General features: G+C 35.1%; 1 protein-coding gene and 1 long non-coding RNA gene across 3 annotated transcripts in view; one reads left to right on the top strand and one right to left on the bottom strand.

Annotated features, from left to right (window-relative positions):
• The window catches only part of gdpd5a (glycerophosphodiester phosphodiesterase domain containing 5a), a 70,725-nt gene that overhangs the window by 40,788 nt on the left and 7,442 nt on the right, over positions 1-22,495 (top strand). For both annotated transcript variants that reach the window (XM_677714.9, XM_009305589.5), the window contains exons 3-13: positions 5,508-5,611; positions 6,015-6,108; positions 8,119-8,178; positions 8,263-8,361; positions 8,436-8,529; positions 13,038-13,183; positions 13,374-13,456; positions 14,982-15,132; positions 18,104-18,325; positions 18,769-18,926; positions 21,024-21,171. In XM_677714.9, the coding sequence (XP_682806.4) occupies positions 5,508-5,611; positions 6,015-6,108; positions 8,119-8,178; positions 8,263-8,361; positions 8,436-8,529; positions 13,038-13,183; positions 13,374-13,456; positions 14,982-15,132; positions 18,104-18,325; positions 18,769-18,926; positions 21,024-21,171 (1,359 nt within the window). The remainder of the gene's footprint in view (positions 1-5,507; positions 5,612-6,014; positions 6,109-8,118; positions 8,179-8,262; positions 8,362-8,435; positions 8,530-13,037; positions 13,184-13,373; positions 13,457-14,981; positions 15,133-18,103; positions 18,326-18,768; positions 18,927-21,023; positions 21,172-22,495) is intronic.
• On the bottom strand, positions 35-4,465 carry LOC141376443 (uncharacterized). The gene is made up of 3 exons (XR_012386516.1): positions 3,691-4,465; positions 1,711-3,554; positions 35-997 (listed from the first exon to the last, which is right to left on the bottom strand). It is a non-coding gene; the product is annotated as an uncharacterized lncRNA (long non-coding RNA).

Below are 22,495 nucleotides of genomic sequence, written 5' to 3'. Positions count from 1 at the left end.
TAGAATTTACAGTGTGGAGTATACACTAACTTGCGCATTATCCGGTCACAAGATGGTGCTAAACAGTCAAAAATGCAAAGCTGACAGAAACAAATCTGGGTGAATGGAGTATACACTAACCTGTGCATTTTTCAACCACAAGATGGCGCCAAGCATTCAAAAATGTAAAGTTGACAAAAACAAAACTGTGTGAATGGAGTATACACTAACCTTCGCATTATTCAGTCACAAGATGGCACCAAACAGTCAAAAATGCAAAGCTGCCAGAAATGAAAATCATTGAATGGAGTATACAATAACCTTTGCATTATTTAGGCACAAGATGATGCCAAACAGTAAAAAAACACAAAGTTGCTGAATGGAGTATACACTAGCCTGCACGTTATCCATTCACAAGATGGTGCCAAACAGTCAAAAAGAAAATCTGACAGAACTAAAACAGCTGAATGGATTATACACTAGCCTGCACATTATCCAGTCACAAGATGGTGCCAAACAGTCAAAAAGGAAAGCTGACAGAAACTAAAACAGCTGAATGGAGTATACACTAACGTGCACATTATCCAGTCACAAGATGGTGCCAAACAGTCAAAAAGAAAATCTGACAGAAACTAAAACAGCTGAATGGAGTATACACTAACGTGCACGTTATCCATTCACAAGATGGTGCCAAACAGTCAAAAAGAAAATCTGACAGAAACTAAAACAGCTGAATGGATTATACACTAGCCTGCACATTATCCAGTCACAAGATGGTGCCAAACAGTCAAAAAGGAAAGCTGACAGAAACTAAAACAGCTGAATGGAGTATACACTAACGTGCACATTATCCAGTCACAAGATGGTGCCAAACAGTCAAAAAGAAAATCTGACAGAAACTAAAACAGCTGAATGGATTATACACTAGCCTGCACATTATCCAGTCACAAGATGGTGCCAAACAGTCAAAAAGGAAAGCTGACAGAAACTAAAACAGCTGAATGGAGTATACACTAACCTGCACATTATCCAGTCACAAGATGGTGCCAAACAGTCAAAAAGGAAAGCTGACAGAAACTAAAACAGCTGAATGGAGTATACACTAACCTGCACATTATCTAGTCACAAGGTGGTGCCAAACAGTCAAAAACATGAAGCTGACAGAAACTAAAACAGCTGAATGGAGTATACACTAACCTGCACATTATCCAGTCACAAGATGGTGCCAAACAGTCAAAAAGGAAAGCTGACAGAAACTAAAACAGCTGAATGGAGTATACACTAGCCTGCACATTATCTAGTCACAAGATGGTGCCAAACAGTCAAAAAGGAAAGCTGACAGAAACTAAAACAGCTGAATGGAGTATACACTAGCCTGCACATTATCCAGTCACAAGATGGTGCCAAACAGTCAAAAAGGAAAGCTGACAGAAACTAAAACAGCTGAATGGAGTATACACTAACCTGCACATTATCCAGTCACAAGATGGTGCCAAACAGTCAAAAAGGAAAGCTGACAGAAACTAAAACAGCTGAATGGAGTATACACTAGCCTGCACATTATCTAGTCACAAGATGGTGCCAAACAGTCAAAAAGGAAAGCTGACAGAAACTAAAACAGCTGAATGGAGTATACACTAGCCTGCACATTATCCAGTCACAAGATGGTGCCAAACAGTCAAAAAGGAAAGCTGACAGAAACTAAAACAGCTGAATGGAGTATACACTAACCTGCACATTATCTAGTCACAAGATGGTGCCAAACAGTCAAAAACATGAAGCTGACAGAAACAAAACTGTCAATGCAAGTGCAATATCTGGTTATTAAAACTGAAACTTTTTGTCAGTGTGGAGATTTTTAAAATCGCAGGGGTCTGTGTAGTCAAGTTTTTGGCTTTCTTTAGAATGCTACTGACAGTGCTTAATAGGGCATTTTTTTTAAACTGTGCATATGGAGATGAGATTTCTTTTTTTGGTTACACTTTAAAATAAGGTTCATTAGTTAATGTTACTTATAATGCATTAATAATAATAATGCAATAATACTAATAATGCATTAGTAAATGTTCAATTATGATTAATAAATGCTGTACAAGTGTTGTTCATGATTAGTTCATGTTAGTAAATGCATTAACTAATGAACCTTATTGTAAAATGTTACCCTTTTTTATTCATTTATTTATTTTTAACAAATGAAGGAAACTCAGTTAAGAATATCGGTGTCTCGCTCTCTTAAGGATCTTGCTGTTCTTAATATGTTCCATTGCTGCTATAATTTGCTGTGGTTCACTGTGTGGTTTCTATGGTAAAGGAATTTAATTAAATTCTTGTCATTTAGTTCTTAAGCCCACAATTTATCCTGCTTTCTAAAACTTTAAGGTCTCATCGGCTTTTTACCACCCCAGCAACACCTAATAAAGTTAATGAGTATAGATCTCCCACGAGGGCCTGGGATAATGGGAGCTTGTTGTGCAGCATAACAATATATTGAAAATGTATAACCTGATGAATTCATTCTCATAACTTTTTGAGTTGTTATATACAATGTTTAATTTTTATTTATTTTATTGTGACTACTTTTTTAATGAGATTACTTCTATACTGTACTGTATGTTTAATTAGCGACACGTGGTTACTTAGAGACTTAGTGGTTAGCAGTGTACAGCAAGAAGGTCACTGGTTTGAATCACGGCTGGGCCATTAGGCATTTCTGTGTGGAGTTTGCTCTCCCCGTGTTGGCGTGGGTTTCCTCCCGGTGCTTAGGTTACCCCCACAGTCCAAAGACATGCACTATAGGTGAATTGAATAAGCTAAATTAGCCGTAGTGTATGTGTGTGAATGTGAGAGTGTGCTGGGTTGTGGCTGGAAGGGCATCCGCTACGTAAAACATATGCTAGAATAGTTGGTGGTTTGTTCCGCTGTGGCGACCCCTGATAAATAAAGAGACTAAGGGGAAGGAAAATTTATTATTGAATGAATATATGTTTAAATTAATAATACGATTTTTATCATGCCTTCTTTTCTTTAGTAAACAGTTCACGTTTCTTTTAATTAATAATATTATGGTTTATTTTATCATCTGTTCTGTTCTTCTCTTAACCTTTTTTAATATTTTTAAAACATTTTTTATTACACCTTTTTCTTAATTAAACCTTTTATCATGTAATCAATTTGGAATTAATTCAAAAGTTGTTGCTATTGACAATTGGTTTGTTGATTTTTAGATTGCTTTGGATAAAATTATCTGCTAAATTAACAAATGCAGAGATTTCAAACATACATACAGTTTCCTTCGGCTTAGTCCCTTATTTATTTATCAGGAGCCACAGCAGAGTGAACCGGCAACTATTTCAGCATATGTTTTACGCAGCGAATGCCCTTCCAGCCGCAACCCAGTACTGAGAAACACCCAAACATTCTTGCATTCACGCTCATACACTACGGCTAATTTAGCTCATCCAATTTACCTATAGCCCATGTCTTTGGACTATGTGGGAAACTGGAGGATCTGGAGGAAACCATGTTAAGAAGGTGAGAACATGCAAACTCTATACCAGGGGTCACCAATCTCAGTCCTGGAGGGCCGGTGTCCCTGCAGGGTTTAGCTCCAACTTGGCTCAACACCTGGATGATTCAAGTATACCTAGTAAGACCTAGATTAGCTTTTTCAGGTGTGTTTGATTAGGGTTGGAGCTAAAATCTGCAGGACACCGGCCCTCCAGGAACAACCTTCTTTCTGTAAGGCGACAGCGCTACACTTAAATGACAATTACAGAAAAAAAAAAGAAATTTCAATCATAATTGAAAATCTAAATTACTAAAAAACAAACAAATAAAACCAAATTAAAGACAGCAAATACAGATTTTTGATTGTTTAGAATATATGTATACAGCTTTTACATTTTTTCACATCTTCAAGAGACTTTGTTAAAAGAACAAGTTCGTTAACAAAAAAGGTACATTTTGATAGTATTCATTTATGGATAAAAAAAACTTTCCATTGATGATGATAAATAAATGCAGAGATTTTTTAACATGAACGTGTTAACAAGCAAAATTGAATTCATTCATTCATTTTCCTTCAGCTTAGTCCCTTTATTCATCAGGGGCTGCCAAAGCAGAATGAATCGCCAACTTTTCCAGCATATGTTTTACGCAGCAGGTGCCCTTCTAACTGCAACCCAGCACTGGGAAACATCCATACACTCTCATTCACACACATACACTATGGCCAGTTTAGTTTATTTAATTTACCTATAGCGTATGTGTTTGGACTGTGGGGAAAACCGGAGCACCCGGAAGAAATTTTTTGCCTTTCAAGGGTTTACGAAAGAAATAAAGAGAGAAATGCAAAGAAATGCAAAATCCAATTTTTTAATTGGGTTTTAACAATACACTCATATTATTAACCTTAACATTGGATGATATCAAGTACAATAATAAACAAGGAAATAAATCAATTTAAATAATAAGAAAATAAATAATACTAATAATAAAAAACAAGGTAAAGAGGCAAAATATTTCAGTTAAATAATATTTACAAAGTCCTTTTAAAATTTCACAGTTTTTGCATTTTTTTTACTATAAAAATGTTGTAATGATTGATTAAACAATTTAAGTTTAGGAAAATTCTGTATATTAGGTAATGATAAAGAAAATTTACATTTGTGAATATGCACTCACTGGCCACTTTATTAGGTACACCTGTCCATCTGCTCGTTTGCACAAATTTCCAATGAGCCAATCACATGGCAGCAGCTCGATGCATTTAGGCATGTAGACATGGTCTAGATGATCTGCTGCAGTTCAAACCGAGCATAGAATGGTCTGAAATAGAGAAAATATCCAGTGAGCGGCAGTTTTGTGTGCACAAATGCCTTGTTGATGTCAGAGGTCAGAGAAGAATGGCCAGACTGGTTCAAGCTGATAGAAAGGCAACAGTAACTCGGCTACAATTCACACAGGCTCACTTAAATTAAACAATAGAAAATTGGAAACAGTTGCCTGGTCTGATGAGTCTCGATTTCTGCTGCGACATTCGGATGGTAGGGTCAGAATTTGACATCAACAACATGAAAGCATGGATCCAGCCTGCGTCGTATCAACAGTTCAGGCTGGTGGTAAATCCAATAGAACACCTTCGGGATGTGGTGGAGCGGGAGATTTGCATCATGGATGTGCAGCCGACAAATTTGGACCAAAATCTTTGAGGAATAATTCCAGTACCTTAAATAAATATATTTCACGAAGGATTAAGGCAGTTCTGAAGGTAAAAGGTGGTGTACCTAATAAAGTGGCCAGTTAGTGTAATATTTACGCATTAAAATAAAAAAAATGCCTATAAATTCTGTTATGTTTGTCATGAGAAAAGTAATAAGCTATATTGGAAAAATCAATATTAAACTCACATTTTCATGTAAAAAAAAAAAACAAATCAGACCAAAATACTTCAACGTGAGCATTTGACAAAAAGATTTTCATCCTGGGGTGCGTGCATGCTGACATCACTTCCTGTTTTTGTTTTTCAGTGGGAATGTTCATGGTTCTTCCTCCTGTGCTGTTCGTTTCTTCTCTTGCTGGTCTGGTCCTACTTCTGGTTGGAAGCTCGTAATGACTATAATGAGTTCAACTGGTGAGTTCAGCTTGTGTTTGGAGGAACCTGCTGTTTTTCAGGGACATCAACTGCTCATTATCTGAACCCTGCTGTGCGCCTGACATCAACACTACCATTGCACATTTCACTGCTTGTTTTACTATAAGTTTAGTAAGGTTAGTAAATAGTTTAAAGAAACGCTTCACTGTATAAAAAATAAGCTAAATGTGCTTCGGCCAGACCAAAAGATTCAATAGATGTTAACTGTTTAACTATAGGGTGGTTGTAAAATAAATCTATTTACAAGCAATTGCAGTAAAGATTTACCCATAATTGTATTTCCGAAAACTGTTTAGCATAGTTAATTGAACATACTGAGGGCTGTAAAGCATCTTCCTCGCTGTGTGTGTGAGAGCTGTTGCTGCTTTTGTTTCTCTGGCAGGTTGTTATATAATCGTTCAGCCGTTTGGAAGGATGGCACCGTCCCTATTCTCGCCACAACACTCACAGGGTTCACTTACACTGCATTTTTAATGGTGAGCGCTTTTCACACACGCACATGTGACAGAGAAAGACAGCAGTGCAGTTAAACTTTTAATAGCCTTTTAATTGACACATTAACATGGTAAAACCGTGACTAAATATTTGTTCACTATTGTGGATGAATACTTTTGCGTTTGTGTTTTAAGAGTTTAACATTAGGTTCTCTAAATGTCACACATCCATTTACTCTCTATCCATTCTTTCTTCTAACTATCCAAAACTGTGTCCATTCATCTATATAATCTTTCATCCTAGTTTTTGTTTTGATCCATCCATTTCTCCATCCTTCCTCTTGCAATTTTTTGCATCCATCCAATTTCTACATCTCTTTTTTTGTCACTCTATCCACCCATCCTCTATAGCTCTCTATCATCTATTCAGTCTCTATTTAATCTTCTGTGTCTATCTCTCTGTATCTATCTATACATCCATCCATTTAACATCAGTCTGTTCAACCTCTTTATTTGTCTGTCCATCCATTCATCCATCTATATAATCTCTCTAACCCAGTAAATCTGTTCATCCATCATCTCTATCTGTCTTTTCAAATGTCCAACCAGTTTTTCTAATTCTTTCATTCATCCATCGATCTGATATTTCTTTATTTCCATCCATCAATCCAATATTGATTTCTGCGTCTTCATAAATCCATCCAAGCATGAATCCAAGCATCCAACCATCCATCAATGCATTCATCCTTGCATTTATCCAACCATCCTAGTGTCGATCCATCCATGCATGCATCCATCCACGCATCCATCCATGCATACAACTCTGCATCCAGACATCCAGCCATCCAGACATCCATCTATGCAGCCGTCTATCCATCCACACATCAATCCAACCACACATCCATGCATCAATCCATTTGTGCATGCATCAGTCCACGCATCCATCCATCTATCCTTGGATCAACCTTGCCTCTGTCCAACCATCCATGCATCCGTCCATCCACCCAACCATCCAGGCAATTAACCATCCATCCAACCCATCAGGCATTCAACCACCCATCCACACATCCATTCAACCATGCATACAACCATCCACCCATACATGCATCCAACCATCTATCAAATCATGCATCCAACCATCCATGCATGCGTTTATGCATCCATCTATCCATCCATCCACACATCCATGCATCCGTCCATCCCTGCATACATTCATCCATCTATCCATCCATCTACACATCCATGCATCCGTCCATTCCTACATACATTCATCCATCCATCCATGCATCTATCTATCCATCCGTCCACATCCATGCATCCGTCCATTTATGCATCCATCTATTTGTACATGCATCAGTCCACGCATCTATTCGTCTATCCATGCATTCAATCTTGCATCTATCCAACCATCCTTGTGTCCAACCTTGCATCCATCCATCCATCCAGGCATCCAACCATGCATCCAACCATCCATCCATGCATGCACCCATCCATCTAATCATTCATCAATCTATTTGTGCATGCATCCATCCATCCAACAAACCATGCATCTAACCATTCATCCATGCATTCATCCATCCATTTGTGCATGCATCCGTCCACACATGCATGCATCCAACCTTGCATCCATCCATCCATCCATCCAACTATCCATGCCTCCGTCCATCCATTCATCTATTTATGCATGCATCCATCCATCCATCCATGCATCCAACTTTGCATCCATCCATCCAACCATGCATCCATCTATCCATGCATCCATGCATCCAACCATTCATGCATCCAACCATGCACCCAACCATGCATCCATCCATGCACCCAACCATGCATCCATCCATTCATGCATCCAACCATCCATCCATTCATGCAATCATGCATCCAACCATTTTTTATTCATGCATCCAACCATCCATTCATTCATGCATCCAACCATCCACTCATTCATCCACCCAACCATCCATTCATGCAATCAATCATTCATCAAATAATACAAAAATAAACAATTCATTCAACAATCAAATAATGCTTAATTCTTTATTCTCGTTTTCACAGATTCTTGCACTTTGTCACATTGCACTTGGGCAGCAGCTGAACTTATACTGGATCCATAAGGTGAGTCTGAACTGCTACATATGCCTGTTTAAGTCTATATCTAGATCGGTTGTGCATTAACACCATTTTATTTCCTCAACACAGATCGCAGTCTTGGCTGTTTTTCTCACCACCATAACAGGAGTGGTGTCCATTGATGATTTCTGGCAGGACGAATGGGACATCGTCATCATTTCACTACAGGTTGGATCGGCGTATTCAGTCTTTGTTTACATCAGGTTTTCAGAGGGATTTTAAGTGTAATCCTGCTGGTGTAGTTCACAGGGCCGTTCCTGCACATTGGAGCTTTAGCAGCGGTCACAGCACTCGGGTGGGTCATCGCCAGTCAGGTGGTACGTGGAGAAAGATCAAGTGAGTTAAAGATCATGTGAGGAAAAAATCGTAAATTGGGATAAAACCAGAACTCTAGTGTTGCTCCGTCTACATCAGTGGTTCTCAAACTTTTTTCACCAAGTACCACCTTAGAAAAAAATCGTCTCTCCAAGTACCACCTTACGACGCTATTTTTTAACCAGTATTAAAAAATAGCTTCGTAAGCCTAATTAAGCAGCTACAGGTGTGCACAGTTTTAAAACGATGCAGATTACTTCCTATTAGTAAGAATATGTATTATTGTCAGTCACTTTAAACATTTGAAATAGTCTGAACATTAACTGTGCTTGCAGATAAAAAAAAAAAGTTTTAGTTAAAATGTGCTTTTAAAAGTTCATAAAAAAATGGCCCTGTTCTTAAAAAGTAAAAAGAAAACTGCTGTACTTAAATCTAAAGTATTCATAGTAGCCTATTCATCAAAAGCTGGAAATGCTGCTTGGACCTTATAAATATAGGCTATATGTCATATTCCTACACTTTCAGACAAATCTTGAAATAAATGTTAAATGTACATGACAGGGTTCATACAGGCACAGCCTAATGAAAATCAATTCCAGCACCTATTTTTTTTTTCAAGACTGACATGCTATGTATTGAAGACCTGAAATGTATTCTCAGAAACCCATAAAACATTGCATAGGAATATATACAAATAAAAACCATTAATAATAATATTTATTAATCATATATTAATAATATAATAAACCTGAACTAAGTGCTTGTGAAATCTTTTTTGTACTCAAGTAAAAATACTATTACACAGCTAAAATAACACAAATTTTAGTAAATAATACTAATATTAGGTAAAAGTACAAATTACTCTTTTAAAAAGTACTAGTTGGTTACTTTTGAAAAAAAATCTGATTTTCATTATGAAATCACTTTTTTTTAAGTGTAAACCTGATTTAATGGTTTGATTGCTTAAATCCCAAAGCTACATGTAGAATTTGCACTAACAAAGGAAGTATAGTCAATTTTTCCTTTCATGACAATTAATCTTTTTTAATAGCACTGGTAAAACTACCAAATAATCTTTAAGGCCATAGAGACACTTTTTGCCCATTTTTAAAAATAAATATTTTTAAGCTTTGAAAGGTTTAATTGAAGTATATGGTAAAAAGATTTAAATTTAGCCTTTTATTTACATATTTTACACTATTTTCTTTACAATATGGCAAATTTGTTTCTTAAATAGCTGTAAATCACATGTAGATTTTATTTTACACTTGATCTTAATCTAAAATAGAAACGTAAAAAAATACAAGTACACTGTCAGTAAAAAATAAAACAAATGACTTTATTTTACTTGAGGTATTTGAAATATGACGACACTACATTTATCAAAGCAGTGCTTTAAGAGCCTTATTGTAAATTGTGATAAATAAACAATACGTAACAACGGATTGCTTTGACCTGTAATGCTTTAGGACAGATCAGAATACAGCTAAATGTATAAATCACACAAATACCTCATCCAGAAACGTTTCCAGCATAATTATTTTGTCGTAAAGAAATAAAAAATGTTCCACTTTTGCTAAAAGTAAGTTTCACTTCACAACACAGCCAAATAAGAAGACCATTAGCATTGTCATCGATCATGTATCAATCTATTTCTAAATATTTGATAACTTTAAATACTTTTGTCCAAATTTAGTTAAGGAGCAAAGATAAATAATGTCTACTTTAATAGTGGAAAGATCGCGATTGTATTCTATCTGAGCACACACGCGATCATGAGAGCACTTGTTCATTTGAAAAAAGCCTATTTAAGAGCTCGCATATCTGTTTTAGCGATTTGCGTACATGAATGCGCTCTTGTGTTAAAATAAAGCACTCGCCGCATTTGCAGAAATGAGTAATTGCGCAATACCTTCATTCCCGCGCCGCCATTCAGAATGTATTTAGAGGAGTGACAGGTCAGAGGCGAGTCGACTGGCTGTCGGAGAGCGAAACGTGTATGAAGATCATTAAAAACGCAGGAAATATGTCCGCGGTTTAATTACTCTGCTAGACATCTCTGTAGTGAAAAGCATTATTTCAACAAAACATTTGTTTTTAAGTTGTTTTTTCTGTCTCTGCAACACAGACAGCTTTTGTCCCGCCCTTACGTTTCACGCAACTAGACAAGGTCGACTGTGATTGGCCACTTTTCATGTCAGTCAAATCACGCTTCAGAATCAATTCTTAAACTTCGGAAACTGATTTTCAGCAGCTTATGACACAATGCACTAAAATAAACACTCTAAGCACAGCGTTGTGATCGTACGCTTAAAAAAAACAGCCAATGCTGATCACATCAATGTTATATTACGCATTAAAGGATTAAAAGTGTTAATTATTTCTTTCATTATTCAGCGATTCCTCCGCGTACCACTAGGAGGAAGCCCGCGTACCACTAGTGGTACGCGTACCACAGTTTGAGAACCACTGGTCTACATTATTTCACATGCAATCATCCCAAAACAGCAGCAAGGTCTACAAAAATATTACCATATTTCCAAATGTTTCTAAAGCATAATATCATTATAGGCGGCACGGTGGTTCAGTGGTTAAAACTGTTGCCTCACAGCAAGAAGGTCCCTGTTTCGAGTCTTGGTTGGGTCAGTTGGCATTTCTGTGTGGAGTTTGCATGTTCTCCCCATGTTGGCGTGGGTTTCCTCCGGTTGCTCCAAAAGACGTGAGCTATAGGTGAATTGAATAAACTAAATTGGCCATAGTGTATGAGTGTGAGAGTGTATGGGTGTTTTTTCCAGTACTGAGTTGCAGCTGGAAGGACATCTGCTGTGTAAAGCATATGCTGGAATAGTTGGCGGTTCATTCCACTGTGGCGAACTCTGATAAATAAGGGACTAAGCTGAAGGAAAATGAATAAATGAATGGATATCGGCATATTAAAAGGATTTATTGCATTTTAAATATTATATTCACAGCGTATTAAAGTGAATCTTGTGATACTGTAGGCTGGAGAAAACATTTCATTACATGAATGAAATGCATTTTAAAATATATTCAGATAGTAAATAGGTATTTTAATTTGCAATATTTTAGATTATTTATGATTTTACTGTGTTTTTGGTGAGATAAATGTGGCCTTGATGAGCAGAAGTGTGTTTTTATTGCATGTTGGTCCAGGATTTCAGGTTTTAAGACCAAAAAATCTAAAAAAGGACAATATTTCCAAATGTTTCTTTAGGCATCAAATCATTTTAATTATTTATTATTATCATTTTCATTATTATGATTAATATATTTTCATTATTATTATTATTATTATTATTTTCATTATTATTTTCATTATTATTATTATTATTATTATTATTATATTTTCATTATTGTTATTTTTATTACTATAATTATTATTATTATTTTCATTATTATTATTACTTTTATTATTATTATTAATAATATTTTATTATTATTATTATTATTAATATTATTATTATTATTTTTATTATTATTATTTGCATTGTTAATATTATTATTAGTAGTAGTAGTAGCAGCAGTAGTAGTAGTAGAAGTAAATTATTTGTAATCTGATTTATTTTTTCTTAACTGTATTAAATTGTGCCATAAGTAAAAAAAAAACATTATAAATTCAGTCATTTAAAGGCACAAATATATATATATATATATATATATATATATATATATATATATATATATATATATATATATATATATATATATATATGCCCTTAAAAAATCCCAGAGGGACTGCTTTTTTTAATTAATTTGTAATTAATTATTTAATTAAATTTTTTTATCATTATTTGTAATCTTCTTTCTTTTTAACTATTTTTAATTTTAAATATAAAAGAAACTTTGTTTAGTTTTTTTTCCTTTTTGAATTATTTCATTCATTTTCCTTCAGCTTAGTTCTTTTATTCATCAGGGGACACCACAGCGGAATGAACTCTTTTTTTTTTTTTTTTTTTGCTTTTATTATTAGATAGGACAGTATTGAGACAGGAGTGGAGAGAGAGAGGGGGTAGGGTAGGGAAATGTCGTTGAGCCGGGATTCGAACTCGTGATGCCCTGATGTGTTATTGCACCATATGTCGGCGCGCTAACCACTAGGCTATTGCACCGACAGCGGTATTAACTCTTAACTTATCCAGATAAACTGATAACCAGTACTGATAACCAGTACTGATAAACATCTTTACACACTCATTCACAAACATACACTATGGTCAACTTATGTTCTTTAATTCACCTATAGTGCATGTCTTGGGGAAACCGAAACACCCAGAGGAAACCCATGCCAACACAGGGAGAACATGCAAACTCTACACAGAAATGCCAACTGACCCAGCCGAAACTCGAACCAGCGACCTTTTTGCTGTGAGGTGACAGTGCTAACCACTGAGCTATCGTGTCACCCCTTTTTTGAATAATTTGTACTTTTTTTTATCATATCTTTGAAGATTTTTTTTTATGGTAGCTCACTCTTTTTAACACACTCACCTGTCTGCATGTTTGTCCAGGGCTCCAGGTTGTAACTCTGGCGGTTTATGCGCTCATTCTGCTGGTTTTGTATGTGGTTCCACTCTTCATCTCCTCTCCCTGCATTATGGACCGCTCCAAACTGGGTCCACGTCCTGCTGTCATTGGCCGTCGCGGCGCTCCAATGGTGAGTTTCATAAGAGACCTGCATCTGTGACGGGTTTATTTGTGGCTTCCAGTTAGAAAGATCTGGAAGGATTAAAAGCGACACACACTCTAAACATTAAGCTGATTGTATGATGATGATGCTTAAACTTGTCTTGACTTCCTCTGAGGGTTGTTAACTTTCATTATTACACACTCTCTCTCTCTGTCAGCTCGCTCCAGAACACACTCTCATGTCCTTCAGTAAAGCACTGCAACAGAAAGTGACTGCACTGGAAGCAGATGTTGCAATCAGGTATTTAATTTGATTTATTTTCTTTTGTTTAAATTGATCATAGCTTTTTCAGTCCCTCCAGGATTTCCAGAAAGCACAATGTGTTTGACACCAAAAAAGAGAAATATATTTAAAAGGTTTTTGTGTTTATTTCACAGCAAAACACAAGAATTATAAATAATGCCAAAGTAAAACCAGTAATTTTAGGCCACAGATATATCAAAAAATTCCCTGCAAAATCTTAGAGGGACTGCTTTTGTTAATACAACATTTATTACATATTTTTCATTTTAAATTATTTGTAATCTGGTTTATTTTTAATGTTTTTAAATTTTACTATAAATAAACTTTTAATTTAATTTATATTTTCTTTTTGAATTACTTGTAATATGTTTTAAACTTCTTATAACGTTCTGAATTTAATTTAAAACTTATTTTATTTGATCGTTTTTCTTTATGAGAAGTTTCATAATGGTCTTGATTTCTTATTTATTTTATCTTAATTAAATTTTTTTTTGTTAAATTATTACATTTTTTAATTAATAAAAATGTTTTTTGTTATTTTATTTTAATTAAAAAAATTATTAAATTATTTGTAGTTAATTTTAATTAATACGTATTTTATTTTACCTGTTTTCTTCATGAAACGTTTCAAACCCGTCTTGATTTTTTAATTTTTTTTATTTAAATTAAGTTATTTTTAGTTAAATTATTTTCTTTTAATTAATACTAATTTAATTTTATCCTTTTTCTTTAAGAAAAATGTCATACCCAACTTGATTCCTTATTGATTTTATTTAAATAATTTTGAATTAATTAATTTTATTTAATGCTATTATTATTTTACCTTTTTTCCTTTATAAACATTTAATTTTTTTGGTATTTTATTTAAACTTAATTATTTAAGTTTAAATTTATTTTAGTTTAGTTATTTTATTTTAATTATTACATATTTTATTTGACAGTTTTTCTTTGTGAAATATTTCATACCTGTCTTGATTTGACCTTTTTCTTTAAGAAACATTTCATACCCGCCTTGATTTATTTTTTAAATTAAAATATTTTAATTAAATTGTTTTTAATTCAATTATTTTATTATAACTAATATGTATTTTATCTTACAGTTTTCCTTTATGAAACCTGATTCTTAATAATTTTAGTTCAATTATTTTTTGTAAATTGTTTTATTTTAATTAATACTTATTTTATTTGACCTTTTTCTTTATGAAACAGTTCATACCCATCTTGATTTCTTAATTATTTTATTTTAATTATTTGTAGTTAAATAATTTTATTCTAATTGATACTTATTTTATTTGACCTTTTTCTTTATGAAACGTGAAAACCATCGTGATTTATTAATTATTTTAACTAAATTAGTCTTTTTTTCATAAACATCCCATGCCTTTTTGAATGAATCGTAATCTGCTTTATTTATTTATTATTGTTTTCATTTGTTTATTATTCGTAAACTAATGGCAGCCACTCTGATTGGCTCTCAGTCATCAGACTCGAACATGATTGGCTGTTTTTATCTTCTCTTCAGTTTGGATGGAGTGCCCTTTCTGATGAGGGATCGCACTCTTCGTCGGACCACCGATGTGGACAGGCTATTTCCAGCCCGTCAGGACACCGACGCCTCATTCTTCAACTGGACAGAGATTCGCAGTCTCAATGCTGGACTCTGGTTCCTCAGGGTATTGAATGCAGTTCCTTAAGATGCACCATTTGGCAATCTAAAAAAGCAGTTTAGCTGTTTTCGCTCTTGTTTGCTCTAACCTCCTAGGGCTTAGTGGCCACATATGTGGACAGCACATTTTAGCTCTTATTTGAAATACTTTGAATGTTTTTATATTTTGTTACAAACATACAGTGTCATCCTGCAACTGTTTTGCAGCATATGAAGTGTCCCAAACATTAAAAAAATTTGGTTTTTACTCTCTGATAGTGAAAACATGTTCAATTAAAATGATATATTATATATGCATATATAATTTTATTTATGTTATATATGCATATATAATTTATTTTATTACGTCTCGTCTAGATTTTTGTAACTCTTTATTTGGGGGTCTGCCAGCCAATTCACTTAAGATCTTACAATATGTTCAAAACTCAGCCGCACGTGTGTTACCCACACATCATCTCGCACTCACATTACTCCTGTTCTTCAGCAGTTATACCGGTTGCCTGTAAAGTCACGCATCGATTTTAAAACCTTGATTTTAACTTACAAAGCTGTTTATGGTTCTGCACCTGATTATATATGTGACCTGATATCAACCTCCTCATCCTCTCGCAATCTACGTTCTGCTTCTGCTCACCTTGTATCAGCCCTGTTGCAAACCTAGCAGCATGGGAGGCAGGGCTTTCTCTTATCGTGCACCTAAATTGTGAAATGCTCTCCCCACAAACATCAGAAACGCCAGTTCCCTGGACTGTTTTAAGAAACTTCTTAAAACTCATCTTTTTATTATTGCTTATAACTTATGAGGCCTTCTTTTAATATGTATATTTTCATCATTATTATCATTCTTACTTTTTTGTGTATTTCATGTTCTTCTGTGTGTTGATGCTCTTGTTAGCGCTTTGAGTTTGAGAAAAGCGCAATATAAATAAATGTATTATTATTATTATGCATAAAAAAACAGTCAGGAATAAGTATTTTATGTAAATTCGGTCCACAAATTCACATATATGGACATCATTTTTCCCTAAAAGTACATCATATCAAGAAATGATACTTAGGTTTTAGTCTAATTAGGTTCCAATAAGGGTGACGCAGTAGGTAGTGTTGTCGTCTCACAGCAAGAAGGTCGCTGGTTCGAATCTTGGCTCGGCTCAGTTGGCGTTTCTGTGTGGAGTTTGCATGTTCTCCCTGCGTTCGTGTGGGTTTCCTCCGGGTGCTTCAGTTTCCCCCACAGTCCAAAGACATGCGGTACAGGTGAATTGGGTTGGCTAAATTGTCCATAGTGTATGAGTGTGTGTATGAATGAGTGTGTTGATGTTTCCCAGAGGAAGGTTGCGGCTGGAAGGGCATCCGCTGCGTAAAAACATGCTGGATAAGTTGGCAGTTCATTCCGCTGTGGCGACCTCGGATTAATAAAGGGACTAAGCCGACAAGAAAATGAATGAATGAAGGTTCCAATAAGCCCAAATAGCAAAGAGAAATAAAAAATGCATGTAAAAAAACACCTTGGGCCTTAAGAGGAATCTATTATGCCCATTTTTACAACATGTAAAATAAGTCTCTGATGTCCCTAGTATATGCATGTAAAGTTTCAGCTCAAAATAGCTAACAAATAGTGTATTACAAGTCGTTGAAACTGACGCTTTTAGGCTTTGAGTTACATTGTGTGGTTTTGGTGACTGTCGCTTTAAATTCAAAATAATTAAAAAGAGGGCGGAGCTACAAACACTTATGCATGCACAGTGGCAGATTCAAATCAGGACTAATATTATCTCTGTGAAAAAAAGAAAAATGTCAAAAGAAGTGGCTCGAATAAAGGCAGTATATAGTGTGACTACAGTGTTTCTACACAATTGTACATTTATAATGCCTCTTAATGGCTGACATTATCTTGAGCACTCCAAAACGCTTATGGCCGTCAGCTGCATGTTACTCAGGGCTGTCTATGCTAATTAGGGAGAGATCGCCACTAATGGGCGGGGCTTTCTCCCTCTGATGACACGTACAAAGGGAGATTGTCAAAGTGTTTCTGCAGACTGTTTTTATCAAGTGTGACTATAAAAACATAGAATTAATTAATCTTGGAAATAATGTAGCATCATTTCTCAAAGCTAAAGGCAAATCTTTGTGATTTTACTCTATATTTTGCAATTATTCAGTTTAATAAAAGTAATAATAATAATAGTTATTATTATTATTATTATTATTATTATTATTAATAGAGCTAGTGATGAGTTGCTCATTCATAAGGGAATGCCCTTATTCCAGCTGTTCTAAAAGCGCCTCCTACAGGCAGAATGTGCATTTACACTTTTTTTTACACTTTTATTTTATTTATTTACTTTTATATTTTGGAATTATATAATTTATTATTAATAATAATAATAATAATAATAGGGAAAACAGGCGTAGTGTTTCCCAGATATGGGTTGCAGCAGGGTTTACTATGCGTAAACATGTGCTGGATAAGTTGGCGGTTCATTCAGCTGTGGCAACCCCAGATTATTAAAGGGACTAAGCCAAAAAGAAAATGAATGAATGAATAATAATTATCATTATAATAATAAAAACAGAGATCAAAATCATTCATTCACTCATTTTCCTTCAGCTTAGTCTTTTATTTATCATTTGTCGCCACAGCGGAATGAATCGCCAACTATTCCAGCATATGTTTTACGCAGTGGATACCCTTCCAGCCACAACCCAGTACAGGGAAACACCCATCCATTCACCCATGTGTTTACGCACTCATACACTAAGGGCAATTTAGTTTACCAAATGCACTTATAGCGCTTGTCTTTGGACTCGAACCAGCGACCTTCTTGCCGTGACAGTGCTAACCACTGAGCCACCGTGCCACCCCAGAATCATCCATTTAAAAATAAAATAAAATCATGATTGGAGCATCACTAGTGATTTCCTCCTCATGCTGAATGTCCAGATTCAGAACTGATGAAGGACTGATTGTTGTCCCTCAGGATGACCCGTACTGGACAGTGCAGTACATGTCGGAGAAGGACCGCAAGCGTGCGGGTAATCAGACGGTGTGCAGCCTGGCAGAGCTGCTGCGTGTGGCTGCAAGAGCGAACCGATCGGTGATCTTCAGCCTCCGCCGGCCTCCACCAAACCATCCCAGACACCAGCTGTGGGTCAGTGATGCACTCAAGGTCATCCAGAGGTCCAGCATCCAGCCGGAGCAGGTCAGAGCACAGCCAGCACCCAAATCCAGTTGAAGTCAGAATTATTAGCCCTCCTGAATATTGTTTTCCCCAATTACTGTTTAACAGAGAGAAGATTTTTTTTCAACACATTTCTAAACATGATAGTTTTAAAAACTCGTTTCTAATAACTGATTTATTTTATCTTTGTCATGATGACAGTACATAATATTTGACTAGATATTTTTCTAGTATTCACCTTCAAGTGACTTGTGAAGGCTTCTCTGCTCTTTTGCTTATTTATTAATGATTTGCCTAAATATTTTTCTGCCAGATTCAGCTTTATGCCGAAGAAACTGTTATTTATTTTTCCCCCTCTGATATTTCATATTCAACCTTTTTTGCAGTTAGACTACTTTAATTCATGAATGGTTTAATAAAAACAAACTTATACTAATTAAAATTTTGCGTGTGTGTGTGTGAAGGTAATGTGGACACCAGACTGGTACAGGAAGAAGGTGCGTGCGGCGGTTCCTCTTCTTCAGCAGACAACAGATGAGAAGCTTCCAGTGGCGGAGCTGAAGGAGAGAGGAATCACAACACTGACGTTACACTACAGCCAAGCCAGAGCTCAGGAGATCAGGTACACACACACACACACACACACACACACACCGCAGGGAGCTTCACTGCAGTGTATGCACCAGCTGTGTTGGGTAAAATAAGTAATATAGTACAATTATACACCTGTTTTACTCTTTAAAATAAAATAGACTGCATAAATAGCATAATACATACATAATAATCTGTTCCCTTCATCCCAGGGGCATGAAATTCTGTGACTTTTCCTGAATAATCTATCTAAAATAAAACACAAAACTGGACCTGATTTGGTCATTTTGTAGGTCACTGTTTAGTTTCCTTGGGACAACATTGAAAATTATTGGGAAAAGTAAAAAAAAAAAAAAACACATTTAGATGAATTTGTCCAAACAAAAAAGTAATAATTACAAATGTTATTCCTTGTTCAAAAAAGTAATCATTTGTAATGATCAATGTTCTGAAATAAATATGTAAAATATAATAAATGTAATGTAGAACATATACACTCACCAGCCACTTTATTAGGTACACCTGTCCAACTGCTCGTTAACGCAGATTTCTAATCAGCCAATCACATGGCAGCAACTTGGTCAAGACGATCTACTGCAGTTCAAATCAAGCATCAGAATGGGGATGAAAAGTGTTTAAGTGACTTTGAACGTGGCATGGTTTTTGGTGCCAGACAGGCTGGTCTGAGTATTTCAGAAACTGCTGATCTACTGGGATTTTCACGCACAACTATCTCTAGGGTTTACAGAGAATGGTTGGAAAAGACCACCACGGGTGTCACTCCTGTCAGCTATGAACAGTAAACTGAGGCTACAATTCCCAGAGGCGGTGAACTGTAATCCGTCCTCCTCAAGGTTGGACATGTTGTGTGTTCAGAGATGTTCTTCTGCAGACCTCGGTTGTAACGAGTGCTAATTTGAGTTACGGTTGCCTTTCTATCAGCTTTAATCAGTCTGGCCATTCTTTTCTGACCAAACTTGAAAAACGTTGCCTGGTCTGATGTGTCTCAATTTCTGCTGCAACGTTCAGATGGCGACATTCAGAATTTGGCATCAACAACATGAAAGCTTGGCTCCATCCTGCCTTGTATCAATGGTTCAGGCTGGCGGTGGTGGTGTTATGGTGTGGGGGATGTTTTCTTGACACACTTTGGGCCCATTAGTACCAACTGAGCATTGTGTCAACGACACAGCAAAGTATTGTTGCTGACCATGTCCATCCCTTTATGACCACAGTGTACCCATCTTCTGATGGCTACTTCCAGCAGGATAACGCACCATGTGATCAAGAACAAATAATTTCAGACTGGTTCCTTGAACATGACAATGAGTTTACTGTACTCAAATGGCCTCCACAGTCACCAGAGCTCAATCCAATAGAGCACCATTGGGATGTGGTGGAATGGGAGATTGGCATCATGGATATGCAGCCGACAAATCTGCAGCAACTGCAACAGCAACTTGACTATCATGTCATTTCCAGTACTTTGTTGAATCTATGCCATGAAGGATTAAGGCAGATCTGAAGGCAAAAGGGGGTCCAACATGGTACTAGTAAGGTTTACCTATTAAAGTGGCCGGTGAGTGTGTGTGTGTATAAAAATAATGTGGAGAGACGTTTTCTTAAGCAACAAGAAAAATGAACTGAAAATATTGAGTGTCTCTATTGCCCTCTGCTGGATATTTGTGGTAATTGCGCTTTATTATTATTATTATTTTGTCCTTATCTTTAATTATCATTTTTTTATAATAATACAAGGTAATATCCATAAGCTTTTATATTGAATTTAGGTCAGAATTTCAGTGATGAAAAAAAATCTAAAAGAACTTTTTAATAAGCCAAATTATGGTGTAGCTGCAATTTTGTGTAAAACCCATAATAATAAAATAATAAAACCCACCAACACCGTACAAATACATAGTTAAGAAATAAATGTAAAAAATTAGACATCATATTTTTTTTTCAAATGTAATTGGTCTGTAAATGTTAAGTGTTCTGTAAAATTGTGACGTTTTTTTTTTTTCTTGGCTACTCTAAGGTTAATTAATTGGTTAATATACCTTGCAGTTTTATTCTGTAATGCTGAGCCATTTTTCTTTCTCTCTCTCTCTCTTGTTGTGTTGAGCAGGCAGTTCTCTGTCAGTAATGTGAGTGTAAACGTGTATCCGGTGAACGAGCCGTGGCTTTATTCGCTCATGTGGTGCAGCGGCGTTCAGTCCGTCTCCTCTGACGCTCCACACATCCTGAGGAAAGTGCCTCGTCCCATCTGGATCATGGTACTGATCACTCTCTGAGTCCCCATACACAAACACCTTCAACATATATGAGCTCACCCCTCAAAAATCTCTTTTTTAAATTCATATTGTTAAATAGGAAGCTTTACAATATTATATTTGTGCACATACATTAGATTAGTCAGTGCTGAAGCCAAATGTGAAGCTAATCTAACAAAATAACTTAAGATAGCTCAAAAATTGTAGCCCAAATTTATATGTTAGGGAACAATATTAAATAAAAAAAATGTAAAAAGAGTCAAATTCAAGTGAAACAAAAAATCTCATTTTGTTAAATCAAATTTTGTAGTTTTTTCCCAATATTTCACATAAATTTAATTGTATTATCTTTCTATTATTAAACATGTTCAATCACTAATATTAAAATAATATTATTTTAATAAATATATCTGTTTAAACAATCTGTTTTGTTCAAATGCTCTAAAATATATGACCTATATTCACTGAGAAATGGATAAAAATATTCATTTTCAAAATGTGGTGTACTCATATATGCTGTGCACTGTAGAAGCAGCTCCGCACAGATCTAAAACGGCTGCCCTTCCTGTTCATTTCATGACTAATTTGATTATTCCAGCAGCTTTCAAGGAATATGGAGTGAATGTAACACATTTTATATCTTACGTCCCACACAATCTGCAGATTTACCTTTAAAAACAACACTGACATTTTGATATATGCTGGTAGATTTCACTTTGGCAGGCAAAATCAGTAATCTGGGACTGTGATATAATGCAATAGTTGCATATATTTGTGTCAGCGAATGAAAACTGTAATGCAAAGGATTGTGGAAAATATCAGATGCAAAAAAACATGCATACATAAAAAATGCTCTGGAAATAGCACATCATGTAAACATGTTTGACAGTATTTATATATATATATATATATATATATATATATATATATATATATATATATATATAATGAATTTATATATTAAACAGGTTAAGAAGTCTGTCTGTTTTTATATAAGCATTTTTTTGTGTGTATATGCGGATATCAAATCTTTTTTATTTTACATTTTAATTCATTTTATAATTTATAATATAATAATATAATATAATATAATATAATAATATATAAAATGACTTTATAGACTAAACGGGTGATATAAAAAAACTTGTCCGTAATTCTAATCTTGCATTTTATTATTTGTATGATTATATAAAATCTTAGTTATTTTATTTTGTATTTTATTTAACTAAAAAAAAAACATTTTATTTTATTTCATTTCAAATAACACATCATGTAAACATTTTTGAGCATATTTTTGACTGAACAAATTAGACAACATCTATGGTAT

The sequence above is a fragment of the Danio rerio genome, chromosome 10 (assembly GCF_049306965.1).
Source record: "Danio rerio strain Tuebingen ecotype United States chromosome 10, GRCz12tu, whole genome shotgun sequence".
NCBI classification, from domain to species: domain Eukaryota; kingdom Metazoa; phylum Chordata; class Actinopteri; order Cypriniformes; family Danionidae; genus Danio; species Danio rerio.
The sequence above is the reverse complement of the archived record's forward strand: the minus strand, read 5'-3'. Positions and strand labels throughout refer to the sequence as shown.